Here is a 27,089-nt window from a genome sequence, read left to right as displayed (position 1 = left end):
TTGCATTGAGTGCAGTGTAATTATGTAGCATATAATTATGTGGCACTGAGTGGTATTATGAGGGGTGTATGTTATATTCAGTAGAGTGTAATTGTGTGGCGTGTAACTATGTGGCATTGAGTGGAATTTGGAGTGTATGTTGCATTGGATGCAGTGTAAATATGTGGCGTATAACTATGTGGCACTGAGTTGTATTTGGAGTGTGTTGCATTGAGTGCAGTGTAATTATGTGGCGTGTAACTATGTGGCACTGAGTGGTATTTGTAGTGTGTGTTGCATTGAGGGCAGTGTAATTATGTGGTGTGTAAGTATGTGGCACTGAGTGGTATTTGAAGTGTATGTTGCATTGAGTGCAGTGTAATTATGTGGCGTGTAATTATGTGGCATTGAGTGGTATTGTTTGGAGTGTATGTTGCATTGAGTGCAGTGTAATTATGTAACATATAATTATGTGGCACTGAGTGGTATTGTGGGGAGTGTGTGTTGCATTCAGTAGAGTGTAATTATGTGGCATGTAATTATGTGGCACTGAGTGGTATTTGGAGTGTAAGTTGCATTGAGTGCACTGTAATTTTGTGGCGTGTAATTATGTGGCACTGAGTGGTATTTGAAGTGTATGTTGCATTGCGTGCAGTGTAATTATGTGGCGTTTAATTATGTGGCACTGAGTGGTATTTGGAGTGTATGTTGCATTGAGTGCAGTGTAATGATGTGGCGTGTAATTATGTGGCACTGAGTGGTATTTGGAGTGTATGTTGCGTTGAGTGCTGTAATTATGTAGCATATAATTATGTGGCACTGAGTGGTATTATGAGGGGTGTATGTTGTATTCAGTAGAGTGTAATTGTGTGGCGTGTAATTATGTGGCACTGAGTGGTATTGTTTGGAGTGTATGTTACATTGAGTGCAGTGTAATAATGTAGCATATAATTATGTGGCACTGAGTGTGTGAGGGTGCAGTGTGTGTGAGGGTGCAGAGTGTGTGAGGGTGCAGAGTGTGTGAGGGTGCAGAGTGTGTAAGGGTCCATTGGCGTTGTCAATGTCCTTTAGCCATGTTGTATAGCCACAGGGCTGCGAGTCTTGGAAAAAAGCATCATGGCAATGCTTTACCACATAGCTAAAAGACACTGACAAAGCCAACAGGTCTCGCATTTGCAAGAGTTAAAGTTATTGGTATTGTAAATGTTTTTTATTTTTATTTTTTACGTGTGTTATGGAGTAAGGGCCGGACTGGCCGTAGCGTCAGGGAGCCTTTTCCTGGTAGAGCGGAAGGGTGGGGGCCGGTTTTTGAGTGGTGGGGACAGTTTTTGTTTCTGGGGGCAGTTTTTGCAGCTGTGCTGCAATAATTGGCCTCCAGTAACAAAAGCAGCAGCCGTGCTTCTCACTAGCACGATCCCCCGGTTCTAAGAAAGGAATACCTGATGGGCGGAAGGCCATAAAGTGGTAGAGCCTTGATGCAGTGGATAAGAATGAAAGTAAAAAGAGGACGTGCTGGGACCATGTCACTGGTACTGCAATTCCTGCTTGATAACAGTTAGAAAACCCACATTAATGTTATTCATTTACTAGAAGGGCTGGAACAGTGTCAACGGCACAGCAAGTTGTGGTTTACGTGCAGCACACTGGTACATTTTAAATTTAGAACATTTGCAGAAAAGCTAACAGTATAAAAAGTATGTGTACAACACTACACTAGATTAGTGAATGTGGCGAAACTCAGATACTGTTCCCCAAGCAAGTTTTGTGCGTTAACCAAACACGCACACACCATATAAACAAACATAACTAAAAAAGAAAAATAATAAAGCACCCTTTTAAACATAACATAAAAATCTTTTTTGAGGCAATTTAGAGAACCCATATTGTGACATACATACTGGAAGGGCTGGGATGGTGTCAATGGCACAGCAAGTAGTGCTTTACATGCAGCACATTGGCACTGGCACATTACAGTTATATCAAATTTGTCAAAAAGCTAACAGTATCAGAAGAACGTGTAGATTAAAAACATGTAACAGTACATGGGATTAGTGAATGTGTACAAACACAGATCCTGTTGCCTAATAACTTTTTGTTCACAAGCCAAACACACACACACACAGTGGCAGGCACTTACCTTTAACCATTATTATAGCATTTGAAACACTGGAAGGGCTGAGATCGTGTCAATAGTACTGCAAGCCTGTTTGAGAAAATGTATAGACACCCACTTTAATACAACGTATGTACTGGAAGGGTTGGAACAGTGCCAATTGCACAGCAAGCACACTACATGGCCCCATTTAATTTCTAAACCATTTACTGAAAATCCAACAGTTTCAAAAATATGCGTAGATTAAAATAACTTGTGTTAACACTACACAGAATTAATGAATTTGGCAAAACAAAAGATCCTGTTGTCTAAGAACCTTTTGAGAAAACCCATATTAATGCAACATATATAATGGAAGGGCTGGGACAACAGCAAGAGATTAGCCAATGCGCCCGTACACCGATCATGTTGTAGCACACTGCTACTGGGGCTATTCAAGTTAATAACATTTGCCGAACAGCTAACAGTGTAGAAAGAACAAGTATACCAATACACAGGATTATTCAATGCGCCTAAACACAGATCCCGCTGACTAAGCAAGTAAAAAAAATAAAAAGCTCTCGGCATTGCGTGGCGGGGGGGGGGAGCAGATTCCTTTGGAGTCTGATGCCGAGTCTCAGAAGCTTACAAATGGTGTGCGATGTGCACGCGCCTGGCTCGCTCACATTCACTGTAGGCAATCCGCCTTTGGGTGCATTTTTCAGAGCCCTTACTTCATATCTCGCCAAGCATCCCTAATGGGATGGCTTAGGCTCGACCTAAAAAGCAATGAATGGATTTCAAGACACCTGGTAAGCTGCCCCTTATTTCATTTTGTGATATAGGGGAACAATATCACATGCCATACCATACTTTTGAATTGCTCGTTTCATGCCTTCAGGTGCTTGAATTATAGAGCTCTCTTCTTCCCGTCTCTCCCAATTTCCCAAATCATTAACCCATTGCACGCCTTTGAGTATATTTGCGGGTGTTTTCAATAAAATATAAAATGATGACCAGCAGGGGTCCCTCTCCTAGTGGCTGCTGTGTTGAAGATTTGTTTATGTTCGAACAGAGTGACCAATGAAAGACTGGACTTGAATAAAGTACTTCCGGGTCTCAAAGACTAACAGTGTGTACGTGTGTGAGAATTGTGTGGTCTTGAGGCGGAAGCCGGGACCTGTGAGTAGTAGAACACTGCGATTGATTTTAAGAATTGCATTTAATCGTTTTAAAATTTATTTTGGCTATCCCCTCGACACCCTGTCCAGATATTGGGCTACTTCCCTTACCTGCGGTGCCTGACCATCACGAATCGGCAGTATTGCCCAACGGCCGCCATCTTGAGTGAGGAGCACGGTGAGCAGACCAGTGCTCGGCCACTCCCGCCCTCGTTACTATAAAATGGTACCCTCATTTAGGAGGCGCAGCGGGTGTGCCGGCGGTGCGCCAAAGGCTTGCCAAAGGCGAGCCCGTCTGCGTCCGTCTGCATCCGGCCGGGGCCAGGGGCCATAACCCCTGTCTCTTTTACAGGGATCGTTAGGAGCTACTCCTCTACTGATTTGAGAGGGATAAGAATACAAACGATAGCGACTTGTTCACATCTCTACCATCCCTCGGATATTCCTATACAGTGTTGGCATTGCAATGCTCAGCTTAAACCCATGCCCCCTTCAGACAAACAACAATCATTTAAACTGTACCTTTTAAATTGCAGGTCCCTACCGAGGCACTGTTTAGAAATATCTCTGTTACTCGAGAAGCTCAAACCGGACGCCCTCTTTCTTACCGAAACGTGGTTAACACCGTATTTGGAACCGGAGTTAGTACAAACCCTGGGGCAGGGATATCAAATAGCAAGACATGACCGACCCAACGAGAAGGGAGGCGGCTTGGCAATTATATTTAGGGATCACTATGCCTGCCGTTGCCTCCCCAACCCCTTCACTGATTGTGAAAGCATGTCCTTCTGTCTTGAGTTCTCTCCGAACATGAGTTTTACTGGAGCGCTCATCTATCGTCCTCCTGGCCCAGCCAAACAGTTCCATGAATCACTGCCTCCGATGGTCGCAGATCTTGCCTCCTCCCCTCCCAACTACACGTTACTAGGCGATCTGAATATCCATTTTGATGATATGACTGATAACATCGCCAGAGAGTTAATTGGAGATTTCTCCGCTCTACAGATAACCCAGCTTGTCTTATCCCTACACATACTAAAGGACACCTGTTAGACCCGGTGTTCAGCAACTGCTCAAATCTGAAGGCATTTTCTCTAATAGCACTTCCCTGGACAGATCACTCGTTAATTCCCCTAGTATGGGAGACTTGCAAAACTCCGGTCCAAACACCTGCAGTGCGAGAAGCTCGCAATTGGTCAAAACTCCCGCTGGACCAATGGTCACATGAGTTAGAACCTCAATACCATCAATCGATCCGGATCCGTCGTTAGCTAATGACACATTCAATAAATGGATAAAGAATTCTCTTAATGCCATTCTTCCTATCAAGAAAACTGTTTTAAAACGATCTAGGATCTCTGCCCCCTGGTACTCGGCTGAGCTCCGGGAGGAAAAGTGCCAATGTAAAAGACTTGAAAGGAAATGGCGTCTGGGGTATGGTGAGTTGGATACAACTATTTACAGAGAGGCTATCAGAGCCTATAAAAATGACATAAAGACTGCCCAATCTTCATACTATACACATAAAATCTCTGAAGCCGGCTCCAACTCCAAAGAGATCTATCAGATCATGAAAAGCCTCACTAAGCTTCCACCACCGCCATTAACTGACCATACTCCCCAGATCCGGTGTGAGGATCTGGCGGAATTTTTCTTCTGTAAAATTGATTTCATATATTCCTCTTTTCCGCCCACAGACCTGATCACTCCGGAGAACCTACCTCTCCTTCCTTCACAGGAAGTTAAGCGCAACTGTTCATCTTCACTAGACAAATTCCCCTTGTTGAGCGCAGAACTACTTACCTCCCTAATGTCGCAGGAGAAATCGGGTTCCCCCAGTGATCCTGCCCCTCCCCGTGTCTTGGTCACTGCTACACATACCATCCTCCCCACTCTGCTAAAAGTACTTAATACTTCAATTTCCACAAGTATAGTCCCACTGGCGTGGAAACAGGCCATGGTGCGGGCTCTTGTTAAAAAACCTAATTTGGACACTAAGAATTTTCATAATTTCCGCCCGATCTCCTTGCTTCCCTGGGCTGGTAAAATCTTAGAGAAGTATATAAATGGCCTATTAACATCCTTTCTTGAGAACAATCAGCTGCTAGACCCTTCACAGACGGGTTTCCGACCCAAACATGGGACGGAGACCGCTCTGTTGGCGGTCACGGAGGAATCCAGAAAAATCTTAGATCGAGGAGGATCGGTGGCAGTCATCCTCCTCGATCTGAGCGCCGCATTTGATACCGTTAATCACTGTATCCTTCTGCAGCGTCTCGTGGACACTGGAATATCTGGCAGAGCTCTGGATTGGTTCAAATCTTATCTGAGCAACATAGCCTTCCAGGTTTATGAACACAATGCCATCTCCTCCAGTAAACCTCTGGGCTGTGGAGTCCCTCAGGGTTCATCGTTCAGCCCGACGTTATTTAACGTCTACATGAGACCGCTGGCTGAGATCGTCCGCCCATATGGGATTAAGATCATTACCTATGCGGATGATACTCAGCTGGTGGTCTCTCTGGCTCAAGAGTGTGGCTCCTCAGCCGGGGTGGATCTAACGGGCTGTCTGGAGAGGGTCAAAAGCTGGATGACCAAGTCTTGTCTTAAACTCAATGGAGACAAGACCGAGCTCATGTTACTGGGTCGGCTCGCTCCAGCTTCCATCGATTCGATTTGGCCATCCTGTCTGGGCCCACCACTGGCACCTAAGGACACCATTAAGAGCCTTGGTATCTGGTTAGATAGGTCTCTGTCATTTGACTATCAAGCAACCAGACTATCTGCCATCTGCTTTGGTCTCCTCAGAATTATTAGAAAGATCCTTCCTCTGTTACCTTTTGAAGGAAAACAGACTGTGATACAGGGCCTGATCCAATCCTGTTTGGACTTCGGGAACACCCTGTATTTGGGAGCACCTGATTTTACCTTGTGTAAACTGCAAACAATTCAAAACTGTGCTGCCCGGACACTATTGCAAATCCCTCACAGGACATCTGTTAAGTCTGGGCTAAAAAGTCTACATTGGCTCCCCGTTAGGGAGAGAATCAGTTTCAAGTCCCTTTGTCTTGCTCATCAGGCATTCTGGGCTACTGGTCCAGCAATTAACCTTTCCCTCATCACCCCGTATCACCCTGCCAGACAGTTGCGCTCAACCTATGCCACTCTGGCCACAGTACCCAAAATAAAGAGAACTAGAACGGGAGGCCGCTCTTTCTCCTATAACATGGCCAACATGTGGAATGCCCTCCCCCAATATCTAAGGTCCAATCCAGAACTCACCTCTTTTCGTAAGCAATTAAAAACGTTTTTGTTGAATAAGTGGAACCTTCACTGGTTTATATCACTCTTATCTAACTGCACTCTTGTTTCAGTCTCAGCGCTTGGACGCCTCAGGGCAGCTACGTGCCCTCTACAAAAATTATTTTCATTTCATTTCAATTTGGACCAGGCAGACTCGCATCTTGTTCCAGACAGGAAATAAGAAATCTCATGACTCTTTCTCTCATCCTGCCTTCCTGTTCTCAGAGGGTCTGATTCACAAATATAAACTTTGACCAAATGTCTAAGTTTAGACCTGAAGTCTTAGTTTAGACCTAAAATCTAACGTTACTACTAGTAAAGTTAGACTTTTGGTCTAAACTTAGACTTCAGGTCTAATCTTACATTTTTGGTCTAAGTTTACCTTTGTGAATCAGGCCCAGAGTGATTACACTACTCTAAAAACACTCTAAAACATGCATTACTTCTGTTTCACGTGCTGAAGAGGTCTTCCACTGAAGTTTTCATTGCTTGACTCAATCGATTCTTTGCAGGAGTTTTTATCCAGCCAACAATCAAATGAAAGTGTCTTAACTGCCTTTACAGGCGTTGTCAAGACATTAATGGTTTATTGCTTTATTACTGCTTGCCCAGGTAAAATGCTTAGAGTGTTAGTGGCCCCATGTGTTTTTGATCCACATGCACGTCCATTTTGGCGCCCGCTTGTTAATGAACCATGCCAAGAACATGTCTTGGGACTGCCAGACCTCTTGTTAACAAAGTTTCTCTCTGAAACAAGAGGTGAAATGTGACGTGGAATGGTGAGCTCGGCCAACACGAAAACTCTGCTAATCTGGTTTTATAGGTTTGTATCTTGTTCCTGCATTAAACAATTCAGGTAGAGAAGCTGGTCTTCATTTTGGAGTATGAAGATCGATTGGGGTGTGAAAAGTTTGCCAGATTTGTCCCTTGTTAGCAAAGACCTTAAGGCAAAGTTAAACTATGAAACCACAGAATATATAAAATTGGGTGGAGCAAAGGAGAATCTTTAAAAAAAATAAAAAAACACCCTCCCCCGCCCCCTCCAAGAGGGTTAGGAATTCTGGATTTCACAATAGTGTTGGAGATTTATGAGAAGATGTAGGCGCTATATTTAGGTTGGGGAAGGGGCTGGGTAGAATGAACTGGCAGCCTTTCTTCATGTTGCTTTGATTAATTATGCATTGTTTTGGCTGGATGTTGTATCTGCTTCATGACTACTCATGGGCCATTACTTGTTAATGTCTCCATAGCTTGCCTCCTTGGAACCTTTGGTGAGCGATGTGCAGAGACGTGCGACTGCGAGCAAGGCGCCATGTGTCACCACGCCACCGGAGCTTGCGACTGTCCGAGAGGCTGGAGGGGCAAGCACTGTGAGAAAGGTCAGTTCACCGCCTACTCAGGAACTTTCTTTTGAGGATAGAGAAGGAAGTCGGACCGATACAAGTGTTCTTCACACCGCAGTTGAAGGGGCTTGTTTTAAGGTGAAAGCTTGTGCAGGCCAAATTGCTGAGTTCATGTAAAATAAAGTGAAATAGTGATGGCCTCCCCTGGTTTCAGGACAGTGCTCTTTGCTGCAGAACCTGGACAAGGAGAGCTGCGTATTTACAGTGACGTCCTGATCTTCAATGTTTGGTGCTCATCTTCCTTGCCAGCATGGAAAGGTTCCTCCCGTTGGCAAACATCTTTGAAACTCACCTGGCCCCCAGCTCTAGTGACCGTCCAGATCACTGACCCCCTCTAAACAAAAAAGGGTTCGTTCTCTGAAAGTGCAGGGGGAGGAACATTGTCAATGAAACATGAAGACATCCAACGCATAGTAATGTAACATCAAACAAAATTGCCACCCCATTACATTGTGGTCCTCGTAGTCAAGGGTGGTCATAAGGGAGCTAAATAATTGGCATCTGCTTATGCCACAATCAACATGAGAATGGCACAAGTGGGAAGTGGCACCTCTTTGTCAGAGAAAGAGTGGCAAATTGACATTTTGACTCCAACAGCGAAAATCTTGATCCTGCTATGTTTGTAGTGCTATTTTTCCCTTGATCTGCCAAATTTCACAATCTAATCTGCTGGCCGTTTAAAGACTAAGGCACAAATTTAGGTGCCCATCAAAAAACGCAGCACAGCACCCAAAGTTGATGCACTGTGCTGTGTGACAGGGGGAGAGGAGGAAAATGCGATATCTATAAAGAGTCTAGTGCCGGTGCAGAATTTTGCTGCTGAGCACCACGCGCACACCTTTGCACCATAGTGCAGAGGTGTCTGCGTGAGTCTAGCATAGGTTTTGTAATGGAAGGCCCCTAGGGCTGGATGGGGAACCGAAACGGGCCCTGGCAAACTCCTCGGCCAGCCCCTGGTGGAGTGGTGGGAGTGTGGCCAAGCTGTTTTCTGGAGCCGGTTTCAACCAAGTTTGTTGCAGGGGGCTGATATTGCCAGCACCCAGTAACAAAAACGGCCCCCAGAGGCCCAAAACAGGCCCCCACCCTAGCGGCTCACCGGCCCTGAAGGCACCTTCCAGTATAAAATACTATGCTTAGACTAAATTTAAAAAACTGTTTCTACTTTGTATGTATGCTGTACAGTGCAACACACATGCAAAGTTGGAAAAGAAAGGAGAAATTAAAGCATTTCTCCTTTTAACACGTGCTTTCATGTTGCAATATTTTTTGGCGCAAAACCCTGTCTACTTGTGTTAGTAGACAGGGTTTTGCATCAAAAACGATGGGTGGAACAAGAGGAACACTCATGTACCATCCATTGAATGTCCCCTTGACGTAGAGTAACGCAAAGCAACCCTTCATGCTGATTGGCGTTACTTTTTCTTACAACCCAACACAAATACCAATTTGCGTTGGTATGTAAATGCCCAAAAAGATTTTATGTTGGGTCTGTGTTAAAAGGGTAAAGGTGCATGGGTGCCCGAGTCGGCGCATGGCAGCAGTTTGTGCGCCAGCGCAGGGGGAAGCACAGGGATGCGACATATTGTTCTAAATATGTTGCATCCTTGTGCTTCCAAACTAACACAGCGTGGCGTATCAAAATGCCTTGCTGCACCGCGCTGCGTTAGTTTATTGTAAATCTGCCCCTGCATCTTTAATTGCACCCTCACTTAGCTTAAAAAAATCAATGTATTATTTCTGCATCTTGAGGTTTGGGAAGCTTTCAGAAATCTCAAAATCTTGAATGAGAGTCGGAGTCGTATTTGGATGGACATTGGTAATGTCACTTCTAAAAATATGCAGCACTTGTTGACTACTGCGCTAGTACCAGTGGGTTACGGTATTGAGTCTATGGAGCATTAAAGGGAGGGGTTTAGTGCTTGTGTGGATAAAAGAGAGGTTTAAGGTGGTATGGTGACTAATATATCACATTTCATATTGCATACTAATCTGTTTGTGGAACGTAAAAAAATATCCTGAATTATCTAAGGAATGTTTCAGGAATGATTGAAAGTCAATATTTTATTTGTGGCCTGTTTTATCTAAATTGAGGGTTCCACATACTACCTCAGTAGCCTACAAAGGCAGATCGATGTAAAAAAACAAAACAGGACAACAGTCTGGCTGAGATCTTTGGCTACACTCCCACAGTGCTCGGCCAAATGCTGTTGACCATCCACTGGGGGCGGGGTGATTGGCAGTAGGGATCTTATTGACGTGATATGCGATCAATAATAAAACCTCAAAAGACAATGGTTAACAAGCATTTTCAAAGCCAATGGGTCTCGCCTATGTGAGCTATTGATTTGGGATATTTTGTGTAGCCATGATGTACAGCAGTGTGGATGCTCTGCAGTGTGGCAAAGCTAATTCAAAGAAGCGCTATGACGCAGCCAGGGCTAATGTGCTTTCTAAAAAAATAAAACGTGCTTTAGCCGCTTCACAGTCCTTTTTTAGGGCTCGGACTACGCCCCCGAAGGGGCGGAGCTTCGAGATCCTAATGTTAAAGAAAAAAAAAGGATATGTAGGGCTATGGCCAGACACATTCCTTAAATTCCATAGTGTTTTATGGCATGTGCCTAGTGATTCGTCTTCGCTGTGCTGTCTATTTAGTAGCCTTGACGTGATAGGCTATATTGACTTTTGGTCCGTCATTGATGTCAGTTTCATGGCATATTCTGTACGTGAATGAGCACAGCAGAGGGATTAATCTTAATTAGGAGCTGTCAGAGTGCCCGTGTAATGCAATCCAGATGATGCGTGCACTTTCACAGCGGTGAGCGCGTTCAGGCAGCAGGCGAGGCTCACAGAAGATGACTCATACATGCTCATCCACACTGTAGTTCTTGTGTTTCTTGAATACTCTCATTTCCAAAGGTCATTTCCTTCTTTTCCTCGCACGCTGCGCTATTTTTGTCTGTGGTTTAAAAAACGGGGTTTAAAGGCGTTTTATTATAAAACATTTGGATTCTGGTTCTGTAAGCTTTGTTTCCGAATTTTAATAAGTGCTGACATGCAGACTACTGGTTGAATAAATGATGAAGGTTAAAAGTGACCTTCGTGACACGTGCTGTCGAGCCTGACTCCCAGAGTTAACATGCAGTCATCATTATTTTAAAGTTTGTGGAAAAAACGTGAATACGCAATAATCATGGAAAACAGAGCCTTCCCGCTGTTACAATGGGAATTCACAAATGTCTTGTGTGTCTCACGTAATGCCAATGGCTATTTCATTAGGAAAAATTAGACTCATTGATACATGCACCACCACCAGCAGTACTACCAGTACTACAGCCACCAGTACTACCACTACCACCACCACCAGTAGTAACAGTACCACGACCACCAGTACTACCACTAACACCACCACCACCAGTACTACCACTAACACCACCACCAGTACTACCAGTACCACCACCACCAGTACTACCACTACCATTACCACTACCACCACCACCAGTACCACCACCACCAGTACTACCACCACCCCCAGTACTACCAGTACTACAGCCACCAGTACTACAACTACCACCACCACCAGTACTAACAGTACCACGACCACCAGTACTACCACTACCAGTACTACCAATACCAGTACCACTACCACCACCATCACCAGTACCACCACCACCAGTACTACCACTACCAGTACTACGGGCAACAGTACCACCACCACCACTAGCACTACCACTACCGGTACCACCACCAGTACTACCACTACCAGTACCACCACCAGCACCAGTACCACCACCACCAGTACTACCACTACCCGTACCACCAACACCCCCAGTACTACCAGTACTACAGCCACCAGTACTACAACTACCACCACCACCAGTACTAACAGTACCACGACCACCAGTACTACCACTACCAGTACTACCAATACCAGTACCACTACCACCACCAGTACTACCACCACCAGTATCACCACCACCAGTACTACCACTACCAGTACTACGGGCAGCAGTACCACCACCACTAGCACTACCACTACCGGTACCACCACCAGTACTACCACCACCAGTACCACCACCAACAGTACTACCACTACCAGTAACACCACCTCCAGTACTACCACTACCAGTACCACCACCACCACCAGTACTACCAGTACCACCACCACCACCAGTACTACCAGTACCACCACCACCAGTACTACCACTACCAGTACTACCATTACCATTACCACTACCACCACCACCAGTAACACCACCTCCAGTACTACCACTACTACCAGTACCACCACCACCACCAGTACTACCAGTAACACCACCACCAGTACTACCACTACCAGTAGCACCACCACCACCAGTACTTCCAGTACTACCACCATCAGTACTACCATTTCCACCACCACCAGTACTACCACTACCACCACCACCAGTACTACCACTACCACCAGTAATACCAGTACTACCACCACCAGTACTACCACCACCAGTACTACCACTACCAGTACTACCATTACCATTACCACTACCACCACCACCAGTACCACCACCACCAGTACTACCACCACCCCCAGTACTACCAGTACTACAGCCACCAGTACTACAACTACCACCACCACCAGTACTAACAGTACCACGACCACCAGTACTACCAATACCAGTACCACTACCACCACCAGTACTACCACCACCAGTACCACCATCACCAGTACCACCACCACCAGTATTACCACTACCAGTACTACGGGCAGCAGTACCACCACCACCACTAGCACTACCACTACCGGTACCACCACCAGTACTACCACTACCAGTACCACCACCAGCACCAGTACTACCACTACCACTACCAGTACTACGGGCAGCAGTACCACCACCACCACTAGCACTACCACTACCGGTACCACCACCGGTACTACCACTACCAGTACCACCACCAGCACCAGTACCACCACCACCAGTACTACCACTACCAGTACCACCAACACCCCCAGTACTACCAGTACTACAGCCACCAGTACTACAACTACCACCACCACCAGTACTAACAGTACCACGACCACCAGTACTACCACTACCAGTACTACCAATACCAGTACCACTACCACCACCAGTACTACCACCACCAGTATCACCACCACCAGTACTACCACTACCAGTACTACGGGCAGCAGTACCACCACCACTAGCACTACCACTACCGGTACCACCACCAGTACTACCACTACCAGTACCACCACCACCAGTACCACCACCACCAGTACCACCACTACCAGTACTACCACCAACAGTACTACCACTACCAGTAACACCACCTCCAGTACTACCACTACTACCAGTACCACCACCACCACCAGTACTACCAGTACCACCACCACCAGTACTACCACTACCAGTACTACCATTACCATTACCACTACCACCACCACCAGTACCACCACCACCAGTACTACCACCACCCCCAGTACTACCAGTACTACAGCCACCAGTACTACAACTACCACCACCACCAGTACTAACAGTACCACGACCACCAGTACTACCACTACCAGTACTACCAATACCAGTACCACTACCACCACCAGTACTACCACCACCAGTACCACCATCACCAGTACCACCATCACCAGTACCACCACCACCAGTACTACCACTACCAGTACTACGGGCAGCAGTACCACCACCACCACTAGCACTACCACTACCGGTACCACCACCAGTACTACCACTACCAGTACCACCACCAGCACCAGTACCACCACCACCAGTACTACCACTACCAATACCACCAACACCCCCAGTACTACAGCCACCAGTACTACAACTACCACCACCACCAGTACTAACAGTACCACGACCACCAGTACTACCACTACCAGTACTACCAATACCAGTACCACTACCACCACCAGTATCACCACCACCAGTACTACCACTACCAGTACTACGGGCAGCAGTACCACCACCACTAGCACTACCACTACCGGTACCACCACCAGTACTACCACTACCAGTACCACCACCACCAGTACCACCACCACCACCACCAGTGCCACCACCACCAGTACCACCACTACCAGTAACACCACCTCCAGTACTACCACTACTACCAGTACCACCACCACCACCAGTACTACCAGTAACACCACCACCAGTACTACCACTACCAGTAGCACCACCACCACCAGTACTTCCAGTACTACCACCATCAGTACTACCATTTCCACCACCACCAGTACTACCACTACCACCACCACCAGTACTACCACTACCACCAGTAATACCAGTACTACCACCACCAGTACTACCACCACCAGTACTACCACTACCAGTACTACCATTACCATTACCACTACCACCACCACCAGTACCACCACCACCAGTACTACCACCACCCCCAGTACTACCAGTACTACAGCCACCAGTACTACAACTACCACCACCACCAGTACTAACTGTACCACGACCACCAGTACTACCAATACCAGTACCACTACCACCACCAGTACTACCACCACCAGTACCACCATCACCAGTACCACCACCACCAGTATTACCACTACCAGTACTACGGGCAGCAGTACCACCACCACCACTAGCACTACCACTACCGGTACCACCACCAGTACTACCACTACCAGTACCACCACCAGCACCAGTACTACCACTACCAGTACTACGGGCAGCAGTACCACCACCACCACTAGCACTACCACTACCGGTACCACCACCAGTACTTCCACTACCAGTACCACCAACACCCCCAGTACTACCAGTACTACAGCCACCACTACTACAACTACCACCACCACCAGTACTAACAGTACCACGACCACCAGTACTACCACTACCAGTACTACCAATACCAGTACCACTACCACCACCAGTACTACCACCACCAGTATCACCACCACCAGTACTACCACTACCAGTACTACGGGCAGCAGTACCACCACCACTAGCACTACCACTACCAGTACCACCACCAGTACCACCAGTACCAGTACCACTACCACCACCACCAGTACCACCACCACCAGTACCACCACCACCAGTACCACCACTACCAGTACTACCACCTCCAGTACTACCACTACTACCAGTACCACCACCACCACCAGTACTACCAGTAACACCACCACCAGTACTACCACTACCAGTACCACCACCACCAGTACTTCCAGTACTACCACCATCAGTACTACCATTTCCACCACCACCAGTACTACAACTACCACCGCCACCAGTACTACCACTACCACCACCACCAGTAGTGAGTAGTGAGTAGAGTAGTGAGTAGAGTAGTGAGTAGAGTAGTGAGTAGAGTAGTGAGTAGAGTAGTGAGTAGAGTAGTGAGTAGTGAGTAGTGAGTAGTGAGTAGTGAGTGCAGAGTAGTGAGTGCAGAGTAGTGAGTAGTGAGTGCAGAGTAGTGAGTAGTGAGTAGAGTAGTGAGTGCAGAGTAGTGAGTAGAGTAGTGAGGGCAGAGTAGTGAGTAGAGTAGTGAGTGCAGAGTAGTGAGTAGAGTAGTGAGTGCAGAGTAGTGAGTAGTGAGTAGAGTAGTGAGTGTAGAGTAGTGAGTAGAGTAGTGAGTGCAGAGTAGTGAGTAGAGTAGTGAGTAGTGAGTAGAGTAGTGAGTAGAGTAGTGAGTAGAGTAGTGAGTAGAGTAGTGCAGAGTAGTGAGTAGAGTAGTGAGTAGTGAGTAGAGTAGTGAGTAGAGTAGTGAGTAGAGTAGTGCAGAGTAGTGAGTAGAGTAGTGAGTAGAGTAGTGAGTAGGACATCACAGGCAGCAGCTGTGCAAGCTTCTTACACTCACAAGGAGACCACAGGCAGCTGAGGTGCAATCTTCTCCCACTCACAAGAACGACATCACAGGCAGCAGCAGTGCAAGCTTCTTACACTCACAAGGAGACCACAGGCAGCAGAGGTGCAAGCTTCTGACACTCACAAGAAGGACATCACAGGCAGTAACGGTGCTCAGCATTTCATCCTTTTGATGTGGATAAAAGGAGAATACTTTTGGTGGAAATACCAACAACGGCCAGTAAAGCGCCATAAGCACCACACAGTGTCCTCTACATCACTTTTTGAAAAATATTATATTTACTCCTGAGTCCAGGCTCACCACAATCCGACGCAAATACACAAGACATTGACAATGAAAGAACAGAGTTTAAGCAGTAATGCTAATATTGAAAATAGTGCAGACTGCACAAATATTCTCTGTTTTGCCAGAACACCCTAAAGCGCCTCCTTTAATTTCCCGCTCTCCTTGTATAGCTCAGTGGCAGCGTGCGCCTGCTGCAGTCGCGTGTGGCAGGTTGTGAGTGCAGCGTGATAGCTTCACTTCGCCGTTTTGAATGAAAGCGGGGACTAGCTCAGCATTTCATCCTTTTGATGTGGATAAAAGGAGAATACTTTTGGTGGAAATACCAACAATACTGCTACCTTAAATGCATATGGGTGTGCCTATATGTCTGTGTGTAGTGTGTGTACTCTTCCATACCTACTGTAGGAGTGAACAAAGGTTGCCTTCATTGTAGATGTATTGTAGAGACACAGTAAAGTAAAGTAGTGAAATGAGGCCCGCATTTTAACAATCCTGCACCATTTTCCCGGACTGATGTGGATAGGAGACTGGCTCAGCATTTCATCCTTTTGATGTGGATAAAAGGAGAATACTTTTGGTGGAAATACCAACAACGGCCAGTAAAGCCCCATAAGCACCACACAGTGTCCTCTACATCACTTTTTGAAAAATATTATATTTACTCCTGAGTCCAGGCTTGCCACACTCCGACGCAAATACACAAGACATTGACAATGAAAGAACAGAGTTTAAGCAGTAATGCTAATATTGAAAATAGTGCAGACTGCACGAATATTCTCTGTTTTGCCAGAACACCCTAAAGCGCCTCCTTTAATTTCCCGCTCTCCTCGTATAGCTCAGTGGCAGCGTGCGCCTGCTGCAGTTGCGTGTGGCAGGTTGTGAGTGCAGCGTGATAGCTTCACTTCGCCGTTTTGAATGAAAGCGGGGACTAGCTCAGCATTTCTTCCTTTTGATGCGGATAGGGGACTGGCTCAGCATTTCATCCTTTTGATGTGGATAAAAGGAGAATACTTTTGGTGGAAATACCAACAACGGCCAGTAAAGCGCCATAAGCACCACACAGTGTCCTCTACATCACTTTTTGAAAAATATTATATTTACTCCTAAGTCCAGGCTCACCACAATCCGACGCAAATACACAAGACATTGACAATGAAAGCACTGAGTTTAAGCAGTAATGCTAATATTGAAAATAGTGCAGACTGCACGAATATTCTCTGTTTTGCCAGAACACCCTAAAGCGCCTCCTTTAATTTCCCGCTCTCCTCGTATAGCTCAGTGGCAGGGTGCGCCTGCTGCAGTCGCGTGTGGCAGGTTGTGAGTGCAGCGTGATAGCTTCACTTCGCCGTTTTGAATGAAAGCGGGGACTAGCTCAGCATTTCATCCTTTTGATGTGGATAAAAGGAGAATACTTTTGGTGGAAATACCAACAATGCTGCTACCTTAAATGCATATGGGTGTGCCTATATGTCTGTGTGTAGTGTGTGTACTCTTCCATACCTACTGTAGGAGTGAACAAAGGTTGCCTTCATTGTAGATGCATTGTAGAGACACAGTAAAGTAAAGTAGTGAAATGAGGCCCGCATTTTAACAATCCCGCACCATTTTCCCGGACTGATGTGGATAGGAGACTGGCTCAGCATTTCATCCTTTTGATGTGGATAAAAGGAGAATACTTTTGGTGGAAATACCAACAACGGCCGGTAAAGCGCCATAAGCACCGCACAGTGTCCTCTACATCACTTTTTGAAAAATATTATATTTACTCCTAAGTCCAGGCTCACCACAATCCGACGCAAATACACAAGACATTGACAATGAAAGCACTGAGTTTAAGCAGTAATGCTAATATTGAAAATAGTGCAGACTGCACGAATATTCTCTGTTTTGCCAGAACACCCTAAAGCGCCTCCTTTAATTTCCCGCTCTCCTTGTATAGCTCAGTGGCAGCGTGCGCCTGCTGCAGTCGCGTGTGGCAGGTTGTGAGTGCAGCGTGATAGCTTCACTTCGCCGTTTTGAATGAAAGCGGGGACTAGCTCAGCATTTCATCCTTTTGATGTGGATAAAAGGAGAATACTTTTGGTGGAAATACCAACAATGCTGCTACCTTAAATGCTTATGGGTGTGCCTATATGTCTGTGTGTAGTGTGTGTACTCTTCCATACCTACTGTAGGAGTGAACAAAGGTTGCCTTCATTGTAGATGCATTGTAGAGACACAGTAAAGTAAAGTAGTGAAATGAGGCCCGCATTTTAACAATCCCGCACCATTTTCCCGGACTGATGTGGATAGGGGACTGGCTCAGCATTTCATCCTTTTGATGTGGATAAAAGGAGAATACTTTTGGTGGAAATACCAACAACGGCCAGTAAAGCGCCATAAGCACCGCACAGTGTCCTCTACATTACTTTTTGAAAAATATTATATTTACTCCTGAGTCCAGGCTCACCAAAATCCGACGCAAATACACAAGACATTGACAATGAAAGAACCGAGTTTAAGCAGTAATGCTAATATTGAAAATAGTGCAGACTGCACGAATATTCTCTGTTTTGCCAGAACACCCTGAAGCGCCTCCTTTATTTTCCCGCTCTCCTCGTATAGCTCAGTGGCAGCGTGCGCCTGCTGCAGTCGCGTGTGGCAGGTTGTGAGTGCAGCGTGATAGCTTCACTTCGCCGTTTTGAATGAAAGCGGGGACTAGCTCAGCATTTCATCCTTTTGATGTGGATAAAAGGAGAATACTTTTGGTGGAAATACCAACAATACTGCTACCTTAAATGCATATGGGTGTGCCTATATGTCTGTGTGTAGTGTGTGTACTCTTCCATACCTACTGTAGGAGTGAACAAAGGTTGCCTTCATTGTAGATGTATTGTAGAGACACAGTAAAGTAAAGTAGTGAAATGAGGCCCGCATTTTAACAATCCTGCACCATTTTCCCGGACTGATGTGGATAGGAGACTGGCTCAGCATTTCATCCTTTTGATGTGGATAAAAGGAGAATACTTTTGGTGGAAATACCAACAACGGCCAGTAAAGCCCCATAAGCACCACACAGTGTCCTCTACATCACTTTTTGAAAAATATTATATTTACTCCTGAGTCCAGGCTCGCCACACTCCGACGCAAATACACAAGACATTGACAATGAAAGAACAGAGTTTAAGCAGTAATGCTAATATTGAAAATAGTGCAGACTGCACGAATATTCTCTGTTTTGCCAGAACACCCTAAAGCGCCTCCTTTAATTTCCCGCTCTCCTCGTATAGCTCAGTGGCAGCGTGCGCCTGCTGCAGTCGCGTGTGGCAGGTTATGAGTGCAGCGTGATAGCTTCACTTCGCCGTTTTGAATGAAAGCGGGGACTAGCTCCGCATTTCATCCTTTTGATGTGGATAAAAGGAGAATACTTTTGGTGGAAATACCAACAATGCTGCTACCTTAAATGCATATGGGTGTGCCTATATGTCTGTGTGTAGTGTGTGTACTCTTCCATACCTACTGTAGGAGTGAACAAAGGTTGCCTTCATTGTAGATGCATTGTAGAGACACAGTAAAGTAAAGTAGTGAAATGAGGCCCGCATTTTAACAATCCCGCACCATTTTCCCGGACTGATGTGGATAGGGGACTGGCTCAGCATTTCATCCTTTTGATGTGGATAAAAGGAGAATACTTTTGGTGGAAATACCAACAACGGCCGGTAAAGCGCCATAAGCACCGCACAGTGTCCTCTACATCACTTTTTGAAAAATATTATATTTACTCCTGAGTCCAGGCTCACCACAATCCGACGCAAATACACAAGACATTGACAATGAAAGAACCGAGTTTAAGCAGTAATGCTAATATTGAAAATAGTGCAGACTGCACGAATATTCTCTGTTTTGCCAGAACACCCTGAAGCGCCTCCTTTAATTTCCCGCTCTCCTCGTATAGCTCAGTGGCAGCGTGCGCCTGCTGCAGTTGCGTGTGGCAGGTTGTGAGTGCAGCGTGATAGCTTCACTTCGCCGTTTTGAATGAAAGCGGGGACTAGCTCAGCATTTCTTCCTTTTGATGTGGATAGGGGACTGGCTCAGCATTTCATCCTTTTGATGTGGATAAAAGGAGAATACTTTTGGTGGAAATACCAACAACGGCCGGTAAAGCTCCATAAGCACTGCACAGTGTCCTCTACATCACTTTTTGAAAAATATTATATTTACTCCTGAGTCCAGGCTCAAGGAGAGCCCGGCCAGGGTGAGTGGGGAGAGAGCTGCTGCTGAGTACACCTTTTGAATGAAAGCGGGGACTAGCTCAGCTAGCAGCACAAAAGGTACGAACATCACATAATTGGAACAAATCAATATGTTGCAGGTCCTCTTACATTTGCTATTAAACGGAAATATAGAACAATCACTAAAAAACCTGGATGTTCTGCAAGCGTGCCTCCTTTGCCGTTCTGTTAATGTAATATTCCTTTTAAGGGGCTTTTTGTTTGGGACAATATGCTGCCTATTTTTTTTTAAATGGATCCTTCTGTTAGTGGGAAAAGAAAGCTCCGACTCTGTTTTCCCCGTCTCCATGAAGCCTGAGGTCAGGGAAGAGGCCAGGAATGTGACACTACTCTGAGAAAACAAGATTAGAAGTAATTAACAGACAACAGATGTCCTCTTAACTTTTATGAGGCCAAGAGTGTTTGAGAGTCTGTTTTTTTCTACTTTCTGTAACTTCACTTTTATTTTTAAAATCAAAACATTTGTTGTGTTCTGCTTTATATCACTGTGTTCTTAGAATCATTTCCTTAGTGCTTGTGAGTTGGCTCTAAACTTTAACGCACAGGACCCATTCGTCAAATCGAACTCCTCCTGTTCTCTTATGGGACTTTACGGGTATTGGGGCCGCCTGATGAGAAAGTCCTCGTCTTTTGGAGCCACTGTGAACATTGGAGAGCCAAAGCAAGGTGGCCGGCCCTTTTCATCACACAAGTGTATGTGTTAGAGAGTATGCTGTTTTTTTTGTAATTTATTTTAATCCTTGCCTTAGTGGGAGAACAAAGCATCCAATTTATTGGGCCCCTCTCGGTCAAGCATGAGGCCACAGGGAAGTGTAGGGATTTAACACTACTCTGACAAGATGAGATAAGAAGTGATTAACAGTAAACAGATGTTCCCTTCAGTATTCAGAGGGCAGGAGGCCTTTTCTTTCTGTCAGCATACTTTCCTCTCTGCATTTAAGTTAGTAACGTAAAATTATTGAAAAAGTACACTTTTGTTGTCTTATGATTTATCTACAATGTTAAAGAAACATTACATCGCCTATCCTGCCGTTTATATAAACTTGAAAGCTAGCTCCAAACTGTTCTATAATGGCTTCCTCTGATATACATTAAATATCTTAACCATGTATATATCACACTCCACAGACAGAACTGCTTATTCATGCTTAAGTAAAAGCTGCTACCCAACAGAATACATTATTTTATTTTAAACATGTGCACCTACACATAGCACCCTTGTGTGCCTTACAAATCACCAAGCAGACTCACATGTGCTATCTTATACCTTTTTTGAAACCTATGCATCCAACTTCTGGCACGTTACTTCACTAAGTCATGTTTGAAATGTGTTATTGCCCCCATCTCATGTGTGTGCACATAGATCACACTTTAAACTTTGTGCACATAGCCAAATCTCATCTGTGTGTACGTAGCCCCTCTGATCTCTTTCCAGATATATTCCTACGCTACTCAGACTTAAATTAGGCAACTCGGTATTGTCGAGATGATGTAGCTCCTCTCACCTGTGAGCACATGGAGCCCATTTCTATCATGTGCACTTAACCCCACCCTGGGAACAGTAAATGACTGGGTGTTCACGGCCCTAGATGTATCGGCAGTAAGAGTAGACAGTTATGATGGGAGACTGGGGATATCCGGCAACGCTATATAGGGTAAAATTAAAAGGGACTCTACCGACCCACGCAGAAACAGTGGTGGTGGCCTGAAGAAAGACGACAGCATACCTGCGGTGGAAATGTAATGTAACAGATCACATGCTGCTCTGGTACAGCAACATACTGAGAGCGGTGCGCAACCTATATGTTCAGAAATGGGACCAAATTGTTTTCTCAAATATGGGTGGCTGTGGAAGAGGGGGGGTGCAATCCCTGTGGAGACCCTCAAGAAAGATGATCAATTAGCAAACTCTGAATAATACAGAGACTTACAAGTTAGGCATGCCCTTCTTTCACATATCAAAACAAGAATGGCTGCATGAACAGCTTGAACAACTTCTGCTTTACAAAAAGGCCGTTTCAAGAAAGCCACCCCTCTATACACCGACCTTACTCCTCTCCTTATTAAATCTGTCCATTATAGAAATTACTGTTTTATTTTCTTTCATTAGTTTTTATTAAGAATCTTTTGCAGTTTGCAAAGTTATTTGCGTAGCCTTGGGCAATGTGTCCCACTGTGTGGATTACATCTAAAGTTGAAAACATTGTACGTGAAATGTTATGATCCATGGCTTACTGTTGCAGGTATTGTTACATTTCCTATTACACAAAAACTTTGAAGGAACTTATGTGTTAGAGAGTATGATTTTTTTTAGTAATTTATTTTAATACTTGCCTTAGTGGGAGAACAAAGCATCTAATCTATTGGGGCTACAGGCAGCAGAGGTGCAAACTTCTCACACTCGCAACAACGAAAAACAGGAATAGCAGAGAGATGCACAATGCTATATTCTCATACTCACAGGCAGCAGCTGTGCACGCTTCTCACACTCACAAGAAGGACATCACAGCCAGCAGCTGTGCAAGCATCTTACACTCACAAGGAGACCACAGGCAGGTGAGGTGCAACCTTCTCCCACTCACAAGAAGGACATGAGAAACTGTAGTGGTGCAAGCTTCTCACACTCACAAGAAGGACATGAGAAACTGTAGTGGTGCAAGCTTCTCACACTCACAAGCAGGACATCACAGGCAGCAGATGTAAAAGCTTCTTACACTCACAAGGAGACCGCAGGAAGCAGCAGTGCAAGCTTCTCACATTCACAAAGAAACCACAAGCAGCAGAGGTGCAATCTTCTCACACTCGCAAGAAAGATATCACAAACAGCTGTGGTGCAAGGCAGCGGCTTCTTGCAGAGGCAAGAAGGATAAAGACACAGAGCAGCCCTGCAGATTACATTACCACAGATCAGGCTTCAGTGCCAGGCAGTGGATATTTGCATACTCAAGAAGGATGATGAGACAGAGGAGCCCTGCAGAATAGATCAGGCAGCAGCAGTGCAAACTTCTCACATCCACTAGGAGACCACAGGCAGCTGAGATGCCATCTTCTCCCACTAACAAGAAGAACATCACAAGCAGCAGTGGTGCAAGCTTCTCACACTCACAAGAACGACATCACAAACAGCAGCAGTGCAAGCTTCTCACAATCACAAGGAGACTACAGGCAGCAGAGGTGCAAACTGCTCACACGCGCAACAACGAAAAACAGGAATAGCACAGAGATGCACAATGCTATATTCTCATACTCGCAGGCAGCAGCTCTGCACTCTCAATCTGCACTCTCAATCTGCACTCTCTGCACTACCACTCTGCACTACCACTCTGCACTACCACTCTGCACTTTGCACTACCACTCTGCACTCTGCACTACCACTCTGCACTCTGCACTACCAAACTGCACTCTGCACTACCAAACTGCACTCTGCACTCACTCTGCACTCTGCACTCTGCACTCTGCACTCTGCACTACCACTCTGCACTACCACTCTGCACTACCACTCTGCACTACCAGTCTGCACTCTGCACTACCAATCTGCACTCTGCACTACCAAACTGCACTCTGCACTACCACTCTGCACTACCACTCTGCACTACCACTCTGCACTACCACTCTGCACTACCACTCTGCACTACCAAACTGCACTCTGCACTCTCACTCTGCACTCTGCACTACCACTCTGCACTACCACTCTGCACTACCACTCTGCACTACCACTCTGCACTCTGCACTACCACTCTGCACTCCCACTCTGCACTCTGCACTACCACTCTGCACTCCCACTCTGCACTCTGCACTACCACTCTGCACGGAGTGCTAGAGAGTGCAGAGTGAGTGAGGGCAGAGTAGTGAGTGGAGAGTAGTGAGTGAAGAGTAGTAAGTGCAGAGCTCACAAGGAGACCACAGGCAGCAGAGGTGCAAGCTTCTCACACTCACAAGAAGGACATCACAGGCAGTAACGGTGCAATATTCTTACACTCACAAGGAGATCACTGGCAGTACACACCACATGAACACACTCCATAACACATAGCAACAATACATTGGCATTTACAATGCCATTAGCTCAAACTCAAATAAATCCGAGCCCGATTGCATTTCTAATGCTTGTCTTTATTACTTTTAGCCACCTGCGCAGCAGCCATGCTGCTATACAGCATGGCTACGAATCATTGCCAAAGTCAGCCATGCCCATTATGTACAGCATGAAAAAAAGGCTTTGATAGACGTAATGTTCTTAAAGGCGAGACTTATTGGCTTTGTCAATGCTTATTAGGTCTCACCACAACACCCTTGCAATTCTGAGCAAATCAGTTTACATCCCCATGAGTGAAAAAGAAAGAAATATCACATTTGGCAAAAAATCATATAATACATAGAAAGTAATTGCTCCCATGTCCACATCTTAGTCAAAATACACTTGGAAGCTTATAACATCTGTAGTCACAATAAAAGCAGATACTATCTGTTGTCTCAATAAACAGTCATAGGGTCAAAGGGCTTCTTTTAAGAGTGTGTGGAATAGTAATCTACAAATGACAAGAGGTTCAACAAGAATGATGGGGAAGAAGAAAGTTTAAAAGTAGTGCCTCAATCACAGCTTGAGCAACGGAAGGACAGCGATCAAACTTGAGCAATCAGTACTTGGTCCATGCTCCAGCCGAAAGAAGAGGATGTGAAGCCAGCATGCGGTGGCCAATTAGAAGGCAGCAAATAAGAGCGACAATGAAGCCAACAATTGTTAAGCAATGGGTGGGCTAAAAGCCTATTGTTGTATACAATATCTCTTGCAGGTGAGAGCGCATGCAGCCATAAGACCATAATCTGTAACTCGCACAATGGCCATGCAAACCATTCAGTAGTATGTACCAATTAATAACCATGAGCAACTCTCTGCTTTGTGTCTGTAGCCTGTCTACCTGGATCCTATGGAAAGAATTGTGCCGGACTCTGCCGGTGTCCTCCTGGAACACCCTGCAACCACATCACAGGGGAGTGTGGCTGTCCACCTGGATTCACAGGCAACGGATGTGACCAATGTAAGCGGTCAACAGTGATCTCCGCAGTTGCTTTTGATAGACAAATGTGCAACACATATATTTAGCTGGGGATAGACTTATAAAAACAATAGTACTGTTATAAGGGAATGTTTGAATGCTAATTGGTTTGTGACCCCAACAACAACATTTGGATTATTCCACCTACAAAGACGCTCAATCATTTCCTTAAATCCTCTAGTGTAGCCACCCTAAACCCCTATTTTCTTTTAGAAGTACTGTGCATCATCAGGCCTTATACATGTTGACTTGGAATAAATGGTCAACTCCTTAATCGTGCTCTGAAGTGTGCATGTGTTAAAATGCTTGGGAAGGGAGTAACACATGCCCCTGCAGCCCCTGCTGTGCAAGGTGGCCCCAACCTTTCAGAACCCCCACCCTCTCTCGAGGCCAATCCATCAGAGGGACTTCTGTTCAGCCCAAGCCCAATGAAAAGTTTTATAATATGTGAGACTCTGCTTCACAATCTACAGGGGCTGCCATCATTTTGTTGCCTGGGTATCGCAAATAATACGATGTGCAAATTATTCAATACATTCAGAACTTTAATTTGGCAGACACATAAAGCTAGATGAATCAAATAGAGAGGAGTTTTGAATAGTGACTAAAAATTCCAGTTCTTAGAATATCAATGGTTATATGTTGTAAAATGCAATATTGTTTAAAAATTGTATAAATGCATCAATGGATGGTTTGCTTATTGTTTGGTGGTATTACTATTCTTTTTTCCACAGCCTGTTTGCCAGGGACCTTTGGTGTGAATTGTGGCCAGGCCTGCCAGTGTCCCGGAGAAAATCAAAACTGCCACCCAATCACTGGGGAGTGTGTCTGTGCACCTGGTTACCAAGGCCATCTCTGCCAGAAAAGTAAGTTCACTACTATAGCAGGGGGAAAACACTATCCACACTCGGGGAAAATGAAAAATGTTCTGTCTCTGTAGAGAATAATTCCACGGGACGCAGGGAGTATAACAGTAAAAGAATAGAGAAAACAGAGTAGAACGTGGAGAAAACAAAACCGCTACTTTATTATCAGTTTCGAGAGTCTTTTTGGCGTATCTTTTTTATTTGTACACTATTAATATTTTTTTGTTTTCAAAGGAAGCTATTTATTGGGTTAGAGGGAAATGAGCAAAAACTGGTTGATGGTATGCTTTATATATTCTAATCCAGCTGTAAGTTATTTTTATACATTGTACAACATTTTCTCATTTTTTCCACCACAATATACCCCCCTCCAATCTAAGCCAATCAGCCAACTCCATTGTACTCCCACTCCACTCTACACCAAACTTTCCTATTCACCTCTATCCCAATCTACCCCACTCCAATCTATCCCACCGCACCCCACTCCATGCCACACCAGTAACTTTTAGCCATGCTGAACAGCAGCCACAATGGTGTACAACAAGGCAAAAACACATTGCCATGCCAATCGCTCTTGCATAGGTGAGACCTATTGGCATTGACAAATCTGGTTGTGAATGAAGAAACCCAATAATTCCAATACACAATATTGAGAGTGGATTGGAGTTTCATGTTATAGCCAGAAGTTGGTCTGTGCACGTGATTGATTGTGTGAGCCAGTACTTAATTTTAAACTTGAAAAACACTCTTCGGTGGGTTTGAAACTCACCCGTAGTGAATGATTTTATCTTTAGGAAATCATTTTTTTAAAACAGCACACCTAAGGTACCCAACAAT

The 27,089-nt window shown here is 45.2% G+C and overlaps 1 protein-coding gene across 2 annotated transcripts in view; it reads left to right on the top strand.

Moving 5' to 3' along the window:
* The window catches only part of MEGF6 (multiple EGF like domains 6), a 1,305,820-nt gene that overhangs the window by 1,236,242 nt on the left and 42,489 nt on the right, over window positions 1-27,089 (top strand). For both annotated transcript variants that reach the window (XM_086921560.1, XM_086921561.1), the window contains 3 exons: window positions 7,806-7,934; window positions 25,240-25,368; window positions 26,121-26,252. In XM_086921560.1, the coding sequence (XP_086777686.1) occupies window positions 7,806-7,934; window positions 25,240-25,368; window positions 26,121-26,252 (390 nt within the window). The remainder of the gene's footprint in view (window positions 1-7,805; window positions 7,935-25,239; window positions 25,369-26,120; window positions 26,253-27,089) is intronic.

This window comes from Lissotriton vulgaris, chromosome 5 (assembly GCF_964263255.1).
Source record: "Lissotriton vulgaris chromosome 5, aLisVul1.2, whole genome shotgun sequence".
NCBI lineage: Eukaryota > Metazoa > Chordata > Amphibia > Caudata > Salamandridae > Lissotriton > Lissotriton vulgaris.
This window is presented reverse-complemented; position numbering and strand designations above follow the sequence as displayed.